Source organism: Marmota monax, unplaced genomic scaffold, assembly GCF_021218885.2.
Source record: "Marmota monax isolate L192 unplaced genomic scaffold, Marmota_monax_Labrador192_F-V1.1 WCK01_AAM20220418_F8-fsc00044, whole genome shotgun sequence".
Taxonomy (NCBI): Eukaryota; Metazoa; Chordata; class Mammalia; order Rodentia; family Sciuridae; genus Marmota; species Marmota monax.
In genome coordinates, this window is record NW_026695198.1 from 6,671,104 (window position 1) to 6,685,135 (window position 14,032).

A 14,032-nucleotide genomic window follows, 5' to 3' on the forward strand; every position below is an offset into this window, starting at 1 on the left:
TCAATATATATTTGTTAAACTATAGGCCAAAACTTAAGAACTCCTCTAGACACAGTGAGTGACTTAGACAAGAAAAGTCCTGGCATTTGTGGTGCTTACATAGATGGGGAGGAGATAGGTAAATAGAAAACAATTGCAGCAGAGAAAGGGGAACACCACATAATTTGGTGGGGGGCAGCAATCATATAATATAAAGTTACTTAGGGGAATGGTTACGTTTGACCAAGTGGTCATGATGGTCTCACTTGGGGAGGTTATGTCTGAGCCAGGATCTTAAAGAGATGAGGAATAGCCATGTAAATAGCAAAGACCTAATAGGTACATGAGCATAGTAGGTTGAAGGACTGAAAGGAGGCTACTGTAGATGAGGTTTGGAATTCAATCAAAAAAAAAAAAATTGGTCTACTAGTACAGGGTGAGTCTGAGAGATGGAAGTTTGGAGCAGGATGTCTGCTAGAACACTTGGGTAATCAACATACATGACCAAACACTGACAGACCAGTAGCAGCAGAGTTGGAAAGAAATGGAAATGGATAAATTTCAGATGTATTTTGAAGATAGGATAGAGATAGAGATTGGTTGTCAGAGACGACAGGGGAGGAGCATCAACTAAAACATGGCCTGAGCAACTGGGCAGAAACTGGTGATATTACTAGCATGACAAAATCAGAGGGGCAAACAGGATGAAAAGAAGAAAATGAAAAAGTGTGTTCTATTTGTGTTAAACCTAAGGTGTCTATTTCTTTCCCAAAATGGAGATTTCAAGAATCATGATAACTACCATGTCATACTAGTGACCACTTATAATGTTTTTATGTAAGAACTCACTTAATAATAAGAGGTTACACAATTTGCTCAAGGTCCTAAGTGACTGAGGTGGGGCCCAAATGTGGGTGTTGACTGAAAACTCTTATGATTTCTAACTAAAAGCAGATCCTGACCCTGAGGCTTAGGTACAACACCAGTGTTGGAGACAGCAATATGGGAATCAGCAGCCCAGGTTGAAATGCAAAGACCAAGAGCTGGAGGAAAGTACATGGGAAGGATACACAAAGAGGAGAGGAGAGGCCTGAGACGAGAGCATTCTGCAAAAGGAGAGAGGGTAGAGAATAAATCTGTTTTTTTTAAAGTTTTTAAAATTATAAAGAACCTATGAAATAGAAATTGTATTAACCTTCTCATCTGTCTGTTTTCAAACTTCTCTCATTACTGTATTCTCTGTCAACAACAAAATAATTTCCTTCCACTGCCAACAATGTCTGCTATCCAGAGAAGAATCTTTCCATCCTAAACTATCAGAATACTGTAACTTCATTAAGGACCAACTGGACTCAACATAGAAAAAGGTTCAGGCTTGAATTTGGTGGCTTTAACATGAGCTCATTTGAATAACATAAAACATTGAGGTAATTCTTGGTCAGACCTATCTGAATATCCCCCATGTCCTCTATTTCTTAACACTCCCTTGTTTATAATGCTTCTAGTTATGAGATAGGAATGACAGACCAAACAATACTAATCCTGTGATATAAAAATTTATTTTAAGTATAAAGCCTTCACTTCAAACTAACAGTTAAGGTTATCTCTAACCTACACATTTAAGCGCCATTTTTTCCCCAAAATGGAGGCTCAACATAGGTTTTACAGTAACTTAGGGGTCAGGACTTTCACTTTCATTTATCAACAAAGATTGGAAGGAACATTTTATTTGGGTTGAACCACATAAAACTGATGTTTTTGGCTTGACCTATTAAAGAATGTATATAGCTCAATGTTATACAGTTCCACAATTTATAAAGTCTCTTCTGTCCATGAACTTTAAATAACATGTCCTTATTTTTAGAATTTCATCTGCACATACACACAAATAAAAGCACAGAAACAAATATGACTTCTAAGTTGAATAACAATTACTGGACCAGAGTAAAAATTGCAACTCCATTCTAATAAGCTATTCAACATAAACAATTTTATTGCTCTAAGAAACATTCAGCATAGGATTTAACTTTTTTTTTGTAGATTTTAATTCCCTATAATTAATAGAATGTCCCCTAATTAGAAAGAATGTTCTTAATCTCCATACATCCTACAAAATTTTGGCAAATAGTGATTTTCAACCTTTTTCATTTTGTGAATATTACTATTCATAGGACTATAGGTAGCACTGAGAATTACCTAAATGTTTTTACTATAGGTAGGACTATATATTACTACCTATATTACTATAGGTAGGACTGATAATTACCTAAATGTATTTATGTTATTCAAAAGAACTTTTAAATGGAGCTCATATAAATGCTATTTTAGGACTTCTAAGTATATTAAGTCACTAAACTCAGGTCTGAACCTTTTTCTATGTTGAGTCCAGTTGGTCCTTAATGAAGTTACAGTATTCTGATAAAATAAATCACAGAGTTCCTAACTCAATTTTATAAATTGCTGTTGATAACTGATTACTTTTTTCCTTTTTATTACAAAAACTTCAAATACGTACGGGAAGAGTCAGTATGATAAACTCCTGTACACCTGGCTCTCAGTTTCACCAATTCTCCCTCATGACTATTATCATCACATCAACACCCTCATACTCTTACCATTCCCTCCCCAGATTATTGTGATAATATTTAGACATATTTATTTCATCTGTAAGTATTTCAGAGGTATAATGGATTTTTTAAAAATTTAGCCATCCACACTCAGTTTTATCCTGAATTTATTTCTATTTTACAATTCACATTATAAATACTCAACCCAACCAATAATAGTCTCATCAGCTACTTAGGTTATTTGTGTTGACACCCTTAAAATGTGGGGGAATGGAAATTGCTTCTTCTTTTTGGTAAGGATTTAACCCAGGGGTACTTTACCAATGAGCAATAGCCTCACTCCTTTTTTGAGACAGGGTCTCACTAAGTTGCTGAGGACCTTGTTAAGTTGCTGAAGTTGGCCTCAAACTTGTGATCCTCCTGCCTTAGCCTCCTGAGTCACTGGGATTATAGGTATTTACCACCATGACTGACTGAAAATTGCTCCTTTCACAGCATGTCATTCTTAAATTATATTACTATAAAATTACATTTATAATTAAAACTTCTTTAACAGAAACCAAACTTGGAAGACTGTCACATTAAAAAAAAAAGGAAATGACTATAGATAAAATTCTGACTCTTTTGACAGTATCAGTTACAAAGTGAAATATAGCTATTATACAAAATCCACAGGGGACTCTAGAGGTATTATGCTTATATGTGCTATGCATGCTGCTTAAGGTAAGGCCACTGTCAAAATCAAACTGTGTCAGAGAATTTTTTCACTACTTTTATTATTTTCCATCTGGTTATGATAAATTAGTCACTAATCAACTGTTTTAAAAATAGTAGAAAACAGTTTTACTGTGTTATTATTCCTGCTTTTAGAAAAAAAATTAATTAGGTACTTAATAACTACAACATAATATTATCTATAGTAAATATGTTGGGTCTACTAAAAGTAGACTTTATGGAATGATCATAATGTAAACAGTTACAAGTGCAGGCAGCCATCTGTTTCTCCTGCTAGATGGTACTTTCCTAGTCCCAGGATACATCCAGCATGTACCCTCTTTGACTAGACTAGAAAGAAGCTTATATTTAACATAGCTCAGTAACTTTACACTTCTAACAGAATAAGTCTCCCTTTTAATAAGCTTTTTTTAAAAATTATTCTTATTTTTAATCTTCCTATTTTATGTGAATTTTTTGCAGAATTTAATTCAAGGATTTTCTATAAGTAGCCAAAATATATAATATCAATAAGCATATAATTCCATTATAATTATAACTTTGCATTATAATTATACATAATAGGATTACTACATATTTATATATGCACATGCTGTAACAATATACTGTGGTCAATATTATTCCCCAGTATTTCCCTTTCCCATTCTTCTTCCCTCCCCCTGATCCCTTTCCTCTGCTCCACTGATATCCCTTGGATTTTTAGGAGATCCCTCCACCAACTTTTCTTTATCCTTTCTAGCTTCCACTTATGAGAGAAAACATACAACTCCTGACTTTCAGAGTTTGGCTGACTTCAACCAACAAGCATTTAAAAAAAAAAAAAAATGGTTGAGAACATTTTCTAAATCATGACCATTTCAAAAATTTTTTTTAGAACTGAGTGCTTATCTCATTCTAGATGAAATCAAAGTAACAGCACAGAGTCAGCTGACCACGTGAGACTCTGGTGCTCCTCCAGGCTTCACACACTAATTGGTTTCTGCTCATGTACGTATTTAAAGTGTAGACTCCGATGGTAGGAGTATGGCCAGTGCCAACTCTTAACTGGGTGGGTGAGCCTGTCTAACTTAAAGGTACAGACCTAGCTTTTTCCTTCCAGTAAGTTTTCTTGCTAACAAAGCTGACATCTCAATCCCTATCATTTCTCTATTGGTAAAAACTTGGGACAGGGAAAAACAGGTATAATTTACTGATCTTCTCAAAATCCCACATCACTTTTTATTAAGCAATTTTTACATACCAGGCTCTGAGACAAGCACTTTACTAATATTACCCCATATAATTTTTTAAGAGACCATCTTAAAAGGTCCCTAAGTCATACAGCTCAAAAGAAAGTAAAAACAAATATATTGAAAACAAAATATAAAGCCAGATTCCTATGAAATAAAAGCAAACTAAATCAATAAGTTCATTTTTGGTAAAGGATTTTACTTAGCTGTTAACAAAACCATGATATATGCCAAACTAATGCTACTCTCCTTTCTCAAGATGGTATTAGCTACAGAAAGGTGAGCATTCCCTCCATTTTTAAATTTTTCTTTCTTAATCTTTGACATCCTGTATAACCTAGTCCCCCTACCTCTCTGGTCTCTCCCCTTCACTAATTTGTCTTCCTGTTTTATCTCTAAATTTGGTGAATCATAGATCCAATTCTAACAGCTCTTCTGTAACTCTTTTCTCCCCTTATGAAGTCAACCATTCTCAACCATTTTCATTGAACTATAGCTTAAAATGCCATGTTTTTGTTGAAGATTTTCAATTCATGCTTCTGTTGTACAGTAGGTTTGCACCCATGTGACTGACACCCCAATTTTATGCTAACAGGCACCCCAACCTAATAGGTGGCCAAAAGAAAATGTCTTTTCCTTCTACATCTACTTCCAAATTATGTCACTCCAGTCTTTCAAACAGTAATGGAATTACTCAGTTAACGGCAAGGGAAAACTGATTCCTTTTTCCCCCACCCATACTTCCCACACAGTCTACTACTTTTCTGCCTTCAAAGAATAGCCACACCATATCCAGCTTTCTCCTTAGATATGAGAAAAGACTTGAAACTGGCCTGTTTCCTCTATTTCCCCAATGATAATCCATCCTCCACAGCCCAACCAATGAATTTCCATCACCCTGGACCTTATTCCTGGAGTGGGAACCTTCAAGCTTTTTTTTTTCCTGAAGTCTTTTGTCTTTCTGTAGAGAAAATGCTGCTACTAAGTCTTGACATGGCAGTCTCTTTTCCAGTTATAATCAGATGTTGCCTCAGCAGAAAGGTTTTCCTTACCACCACACCTAAAGTGGATACTCTTCCTCACAACCAGTTGCTTTCTAGCACAAGCTATAATTAATAAGTTCACATTTGGTTTGACCTGCCCCCTTTCCATGTTCCTGTGAAAGCAATTCACAATGTCCTGCACAAGGTAGGGGCTTTAATTTTTTTAAATGGTAAGTAAGTCCACTGAACACATTATAGCACATTTAACTCATTCTTTATAATTATATAGTCTATTAAATCCCAAGTGTATGAGTTAACACTATTAAGTGACAATTCAGTGAGAAAGTTCAAAGATCTACTTACGGAGTCCCACAGAATCTGGTTTGCCATTATCATTCTTACTCGGTTGTACAAGTGGAGCAAATGAAACAGCAAGAATATTTTTACTTTCCCAAGTATTTTGTCCAGTTCGCATAATCTGTGTTAACTATTTAGAGGAATAAAAAAAAAAGATAATTGCTTAATTCTGGTAATGTGATCACTTTACAGTCAAATTTTTGTTTTAAAGGAATAATTGCCAGTGAGAACTATATTTATAGTTAAATGCAACTACATTACTTCCATTTAGGAATCATAAATTAATATAAAAGGAATTAAAAACATTTGCTGTTTGAGATAAATAGTTCAATCCAAATGGGATATCCAAACATGGCCAGGTGAGTCTGCATGTTATAGTTAAGTCTGATATCTTCTAGTGGTACCATAATCTATACATGATATTACCTCCCAAAATATATATCTCATAGAATCAGTCATTTGGCTAAAGCATTTTAACAAAACTATATTTTGTAACTGTACCAACAAGTTGACTTCAGGCTTTTCCGTGATGCTATTGAATTAGAATCTAATTCTAACCCTGGCTTGATATTTCACAAGTAAACACAATCACAAAATGACTAGGAGTTTTACCAACTCAGCAAATAACCATCAACAGTCCTAGGGAAAAAAAAAATAGTTCAGCATGTAATTTGTTCAAGTTGAACTAGTATCTTCAACTCATTATAAAAAAGAGCCCATTACTGTATTTGGTATTTGTAAAATTTTATAGCACAAATGTTTAATAAAATATTGATAAGAAAATGGGGGGAGGGCAGGGTACCAGTGATTGAACTCAGGGGCACTTGGCCACTGAGTCAAATTTCCAAACTCATTTTGTATTTTATTTAAGATAGGAGCTTACTGAGTTGCTTAGCGCCTCACTTTTGCTGAGGCTGCCTTTGAATTCGTGATCCTCCTACCCCAGCCCCCCAAGCTGCTGGGATTACAGGTATGCATGCGCCACCACACCAAGCAGGAAATATTTTAAATGTTGGAAGACATTAAAGAAAAATGGGGGGAAAAGATTATTTAACTGAAAGTCTAAACCTTGGAAGTATTCAAGTAGTATTTTTCCAGGAATGTTTTTACTAATACTTTTAATACTCTGCCTTTACAATCACTAACAATATGCTCCAGAGCACAGTGCATGGTAATGGTGTAAATGACATATTGTGATGTCAAGGGACTCCTATGATATATAAACTCTGTCATGCTAGGTCTCGGTTATCTCAGATAATTTACCTCTACTATAGAAACTGCAAAGTGTTTTAAGCAGCTCAGATTTAGGTTACTATGAATATAAAAGATCATATTTCTTTGAAATGAATTTTTATAAAACATTAAAGGTAATGTGATTTTCAAGGGTCCTCTTTATCAGGCATGGTAACACATGTTTGTAATCCCAGACTCAAGAGGCTGAGGCAAGGAGGATCATGAATTCAAGCCTAGCCTCAGCAGCACTGTCTCAAAAAAAAAAAAAAAGACTGCAGATGTGACTCAGTGGTTATGCATCCCTGGGTTCAACCCAGTACAAAATTTAAAAAAAAAAAAAGGTCCTTCTTTCTGAATAAATTTGTACTTCATACATTTATTGTACTTCATAATTCCAAACCAAGGCAAGAAAAGATAAATTCAATAATGTTCATAAATAGCTAAAGAATATTTTCAAATGAGTCTAGATAGTACTAAATGAAGATTTTAAAACTCACTATTAAAGATGTTAAATAGCTCAAACCAAGCATAAACAGGACTTCTTTTCAATATGTTCAAAGAACTTATGAAGGATGGATGCTGGACAGCTTGTCCAGGTCATCACACTCAACTCAACACTTTCCAGGTGGGGAACCAAAGAAGGGAGCAGCTTGCTGAATGCCACACAAGAGTGGAGGAGCACAAGCACCACTGTCTCCTCTAACAACAATCAGAATTTTTTTCTACATCTACTCTGCCTAAATAATTTAGAGTCTGTTTCAAGTTTTTTCTATACACATAGACCTGTGAAGAGTACTTTTTTAAAAAGTAAAATGTATTTTTCACTTTCACCAAGGAACACCTCCTCATCTTCAACTAACTTGTTTGCTGTGACACTAAGCAAAAGGACAGTGGAAGTTACCTGATCCTCTATAGGCATAACTAGTATGCCTCCAACTTTTAGTAATATTTTCATGTAATTTTCATGGTCTTTCTGAACTCCAGCTCCACAATAAATTCGATCATACTGATGACTGTCAGATGCTATCTGGAGGCAATTACCAACCACAAATGCAGGTTCACAGAACTCAAATCTGCATGAAAAAACAAATATATTTTAATTCATTTAAACAAAACATTAATTTAAAAATTACCATAATTTAGTCTTTTGAAATAGTGAAGTTACCAAAATTAACACTCTCTCTCTCTCTCTCTCTCTCTCTCTATATATATATATATATATATATATATATATATATATATATATATATATATATATAAAAATGGTTGATTATAAAATTTGATTTAAGTAGATTTATGAAGCTAGCATTGGTTAAGTATGTTGTTTTCTCATCAGTTATTCATGGTACAGGTTTTCAAAACATTAGCCTATTTTTAGCCATACTGAAACCCCAGTTAAAGCTTAAACAATGAATATAATGCAAAGCCCATCACAACACCAATTTTGTGATACCGCCAAAATGATGGAGCATAAGAATCATAAGAGTCAACAGATGAGAAAAGGCTCAACTTTAGACCATGTTTTCCAAAAATCTTCAGGGGCCGATGGAAATGAAAAGGGCTTATATAAGTATTCATCTTCGTTTGACCTTTTTGCTGGAGGTGACAGTGACAGAACTTTGTCAAGAAAAGATATCAAGGGCTGGGGATGTAGCCTGGGTTTGATCGCCAGAACCACAAAAAAAAAGAGAGCAAGAGAGATCTGGAGACAGACACAGACAGACCAATGTCCTGATCATAATCCCTTGGAACCACTAGGATTTAGGAGGTTTTCTAATAAAAATTGGCTGAGCAACATTACAAAACTGGACTGAGAGTGAAATGAACACTGTTTTCCTTCTGCTGCTTTGGCCCCTAGAATCTCCCTAAGCAACAAAGAAGTTCCTCCAGGCCACTTGTTCCTGGTTACAGTGTTGGTTCATGGTAAACAGACTTAGGCTTTTACAAACTATTCTAACTGGACTTCTACTTTATCTCTTAAATTCTGATAAAAACTGAAAAGACTAACATACGACATAAATTAAAACCCTAATAAGCCAATAAGGTATGTAAACTTTTAAAACTAATTCTTATCCTTTTTAGTTGATTATAGTCAATATGACCATACAGCAAAATCAACCTATTTTTGAAAATGAAATAATTTACATTAAAATCTTTGGCATGCAGTAAAAAATGACACTAGCTTAAATCACAGTGACTTTTACTTTGTAATACATATCATGTCTGCTGATAATTACAATAAGTTTCCTTAAAAATTCACTAAAATACACATTATAAACACATTTAAAGAAAAGTTTACCAGAATTATGTGCTGTCCTTAATATCCTTTATACCTGGTAGACAGGGTAAGGGGAAGAGTTTAAGTTGGAAGGTTGGGTAATCAGTGTATATCTACTCTCTCATCTCTAAATCCTTACACTAAGCTAGTCCATGTCCCATTATTTCTTTTACTATAACAACGACCTCACTGCTCAATTTTGCAGGTCTGTTTTCTATCATTTTCCTTCTTCCTACACAGAATAAGTTCAACCCTCCAGGCATAGCATGTGACATCTTGATGATTGCTATGGTTTGGATATGGTGAGAATGTGTCCCCCAAAAGTTCATGAGCTAGAAACTTGGTCATCAGTTTGACAATGCTGGGAGGTAGTGAACTCTTAAAGAGGTAGGATCTAGGAGGAAATCATTAGAAAACACCCTCAGAAAGGAAAATTGCCCATCTCATTGGGGTAAGTTAGCTGTCAAAGTACTAAATAAGTTGTTAGAAAGTGGAGTCACCCCACTGTTTGGCCTCTTCCAGATATACTGCTAACCTCTCTCAAATAAGTTCCCACCAGCTGCCATGTTATACCGCATCATGAGGCCCCCACCAAATGTTGCTGCATGCGCTTAGACTTTCAGCCTCTAAAACCATGATCCAAAATAACCCTCTTTCTTTATTAAGTAATCAGACTCAGGTATTCTGATACAGCAACAAAAAAGAGATTAATACCATGATTCTACAACAAATTGCCCCTTTGGACTCATTCCCTAGCTCTCCCCAACCTGTACATAATATTCTGCAGCCAGATTGAATTATTTGCTTTTAATTTTTTATGAGAAACATTACATGAAGTGTTTTGAAACCGTGTATCTGTACATGTACTGTTCCTTTAACTTAAAAGCCCATCCCTGTCCTTCTTTCTTTAATAAATGCTTACTATTCTTTGAAGATACAGGCCAAGTATCAGTTTCACAATGAAATCTATCTAGATTGGGGATCACATTTAATTTCTCTCTTATATGAGACTATATATAGCAATCTCTTAACTGTTTTTTTAAAATATGGCCAAAATATAATTTTTTGCTTTTAAGTAATTAGACACTATGAACCAGAGTTTTATTTTTTTATCAAATGTGTAGCATTCTTTTCTTTTAAAAAGTTATTTAATAAATTCTATCTAAAAATTTTCATACTTATAAAATTCATTTTAAATGCTTTAAATTTTTAATATTTTACATCAAACAATTTTCAGGATAAAGGTGAACAGGGAATTTAAACAATCAAAAAATTATAAGTTATTAAACATCATATTTGTTAAATCAAGTCAAAAATATAATTATAGGAGCTGGGGTGGTAGCTCAGTGGAAGAGCACTTGCCTAGCATGTGTGAGGCCCTGAGTTCAACCCCCAGCACTACATAAAACTAAATAAACAAGATAAAGGTATTCTGTCCATCTATAACTAAAAACATTAAAATAATATTTATAGTTTTAAAAAGTCCCTTCTAGTTAAAATACAAGGTAGTTACAGAACTGTTATTACCAAGGAAAACACCATTACAGGTAAACAAATTACAAGTAAAATCACTTCTCCCTTGGTGATATCTTACATAGCCTCATCACAGAAAAACGTTTTTAAAAGAATTTAGTGCCTGATTTTAAAATCAAACATGACTGGTCAAGTTACCTAACAGCAGTAATTGCATAGTTCCTTCAGCCAAATACTGTTTACTGAGATTCAGTTGTGGGTGTTGACTGGGAATACAATCGGAAATATACTCAAGCCCACATCCAAATTCATAAAAGTATAAATTACAACTGTGATAAATACTTTAAAGGAAAGGAAAAAGATTCCTTAAGACTGAAGATGAAAGGAAACTGACAGATCTGGGGATGTAATAAAGGTTCCCTGAGAAATTATTATAAGCCACGAAAGATGTTCAGAAAGAACAATCTAGAGCTACACTATCCAAGATGGTAGTTACTAGCCACATGAAAACACAGTAGCTCTTAAAATAGGGCTAGTCCAAAGTGAAGTAAGTATAAAATTCAGATGAGTTAAAAAAAAAAAAAACCTCAAATATCTCAATAGTTACTTTGTATTTTTATGTTTTATATTTAGTGTGTATTTGTTTTGTTAGTCACATTAAAAAAAAAAAAAAACTAAAAAACTACCCTTCTACTTATTACAGGTAAACAAGTGCCTCAAATACTTTATCCAATTAATGCACTCTTCCCTTTGAAACATTTTCCGTATTTTCCTGCTACCTCTTTGAATATTTCTGAAGGTACTTTTATCTCTATCTCCTATTAAGGAGATAAGATTTACTTACTAAATAAGTAAACCATAGAATAAACATGAATGCTCTTAAACTTTTTAACTTACCAACTTTGAATATGAACCCAATTTGTTAAGTTAAATATGACAATCACGAAAATCTCAAGGCTAGAAGGGGAATTTGCTTAGAAAATAAAGTTACAGGAAAAGTATATGCCTATCGCACTCTACAGTAATAGAATGGCTCATGTTTTACTAAATTTCTTACTATAATAACTGCAATTTCATGTTATAGAAGACATGATTTTTTCCTAACATGCCAAAAACACAAAATTTAAATAGTAAAGAACAATATAAACCTTTGCCTTTAATAAATAAATATCATATAACTGAAAGGCATGGGGCAGGGGAGCTTTCTAAAGATCTCGAATAAGCCACCCTTACTATTCTTATAAACAAATGTTTTCCCTTCTGATGGAGATCAGAAAAAGTATATCTACTTCAATCAAAGGGTCACTGCAGAGAACAAACAAATCTCTAGTAAATTTCTACTAATACTAATGATATACTTGTATACTAACAATTGCATGCAGTCTTTACACTTCTACTTAGCATATTTTCTTTACCAGAACACTCAATCTTGAAAACTTGAACTTAAGACAATATTCCCCCAAAAACTGACTATTTCTAGATGCAAAAATCATAAAAATTGAAAAACACATATAAAATTGGAAGAAAATGTTGGCACCAAAAACATATAGAACATAAGAGAACCCATATGCCAAACCCACAAGAAAACTGTACCACTATCAATTTAGTACTATAAGAAAAATGTCTACGAGAGAAAGTGTTTTATCGGGGATTATTTATTATACTTCTAACTACAGCTTTTTACCCATCATATATGACTCTTTCACAATTAATTTTAAGAACAAAAGTTTTCAAATTGCATTGTTATGTTTTTCTGAAAACCTGCCCATGGTTTATGGATTAACTTTTTTAATAATTTATAGAGATTCTTTAGTATTTCTGACTAGGTAAAGAATCTTAAATAGTTGAAAAACTTAAATGTTGAGAATCTTAAATTCTGATACTAATATTATGGGTTATTATTATAAACAGCATTTCATTAAATAGACTAATACCAATCTGATTATAGAATGAACAAAATTATATTGCTGATTTTTTTCAAAAATCTATAATTAAAATATTTCAGATAAACCTTTATAGATCATTTATATTTATGTTGAACTACTTGATTCATAGATGTTATCTCTAACAGAGTAAATTATAACTCCTAGAGAGTCTTCCAAGGAGAGAAGGAAAACAAGAACATTTGTCTTCCTTAGGTTTTGACTATCTTCCAAAAGCTATCTTACCTAAATTTCTACAAACTTATAAAGGCAAAGGACATATTTTAAACAACAAATACAATTTCTATAAACTCTAGAAGATTATAGCAAGAAGTTCTCAGAAGTTCTCAGTTTATTACCAAATGGTACTATTGTGTTTATAAATTTACATATGTAAATCAAATTTTAAAATAATAAAATATAAAATCCAAATTCCACCTGTTTACATCAATCACATCTAAAATGAAATCTGAGAAGGAAATAAAAAAGGAATTTACGAAAATGTTAACTCGTGTGGTTCTAATTACTTTGTAATCAAAGAATGATTCATGAATTCTTTTTCTAATTTTTACTTGAATTAAAAGTATATAATAAGGAGCTAGGGATGTAGCTCAGCAGTAGAGCACTTGCACAAGGCCCTGGGTTTGATCCCTACTATCACACACATAAAAAAAAAGTACATTGTAATTTTATGTTAATAAGTAAAATGAAAATTGGCAATCGTTTTATTATTTTTAGAAAATTTTCAAAGCAAAATTTCTCAGAGATTATTTAGGATTCATACTCCTAAATTACACTACCAAAAATGTATCTGTATACAGAAAAGAAAAAAGAATTTAACTGTCCTGAAATATGTGTAATAGCCACAAGTTCATTTGCTCTAGGCTTTATAATCATCTATTGATTTAAACCTGAAAATCAATAGATTGTTTTTCAGACTCATTTTTGGTACCGGGAATTTGGACCACTGAGGCACATCCCCAGCCCTATTTTTGTATTTTTATTTAAAAACAGGGTATCACTGAGTTGCTTGGCACCTCACCATTGCTAAGGCTGGCTTTGAACTTGCAATCCTCCTTGCCTTCGCCTCCCAAGCCACAGGGATCACAGGAGTCACTGGGATTATAGGCGTGCGAAAAGGCGCCCGATTTTTTAGACTCTCTTATGCAGAAGGAAATATATTTGCCATATTCTTATTAAGATGTACACTAAAAACCATTTATGGGAAAATATAGAACACACACAGTATCTTGGTTTAGAACATGAACAGTTGCCC

At 33.6% G+C, this 14,032-nt stretch overlaps 1 protein-coding gene across 4 annotated transcripts in view; it reads right to left on the reverse strand.

The window, feature by feature from the left end:
• Positions 1-14,032, reverse strand: part of Pcmtd1 (protein-L-isoaspartate (D-aspartate) O-methyltransferase domain containing 1) — a 77,476-nt gene that overhangs the window by 5,149 nt on the left and 58,295 nt on the right. For 3 of the 4 annotated variants that reach the window (XM_058573994.1, XM_046428483.2, XM_046428485.2), the window contains 2 exons: positions 7,985-8,156; positions 5,857-5,980 (listed from right to left, as the gene is read on the reverse strand). In XM_058573994.1, coding sequence (XP_058429977.1) covers positions 5,857-5,980; positions 7,985-8,156 — 296 coding nt within the window. Of the gene's footprint in view, positions 1-5,856; positions 5,981-7,984; positions 8,157-13,798; positions 14,002-14,032 lie in introns of those variants that run through there. The other variant, XM_046428486.2, reaches the window with a different exon arrangement.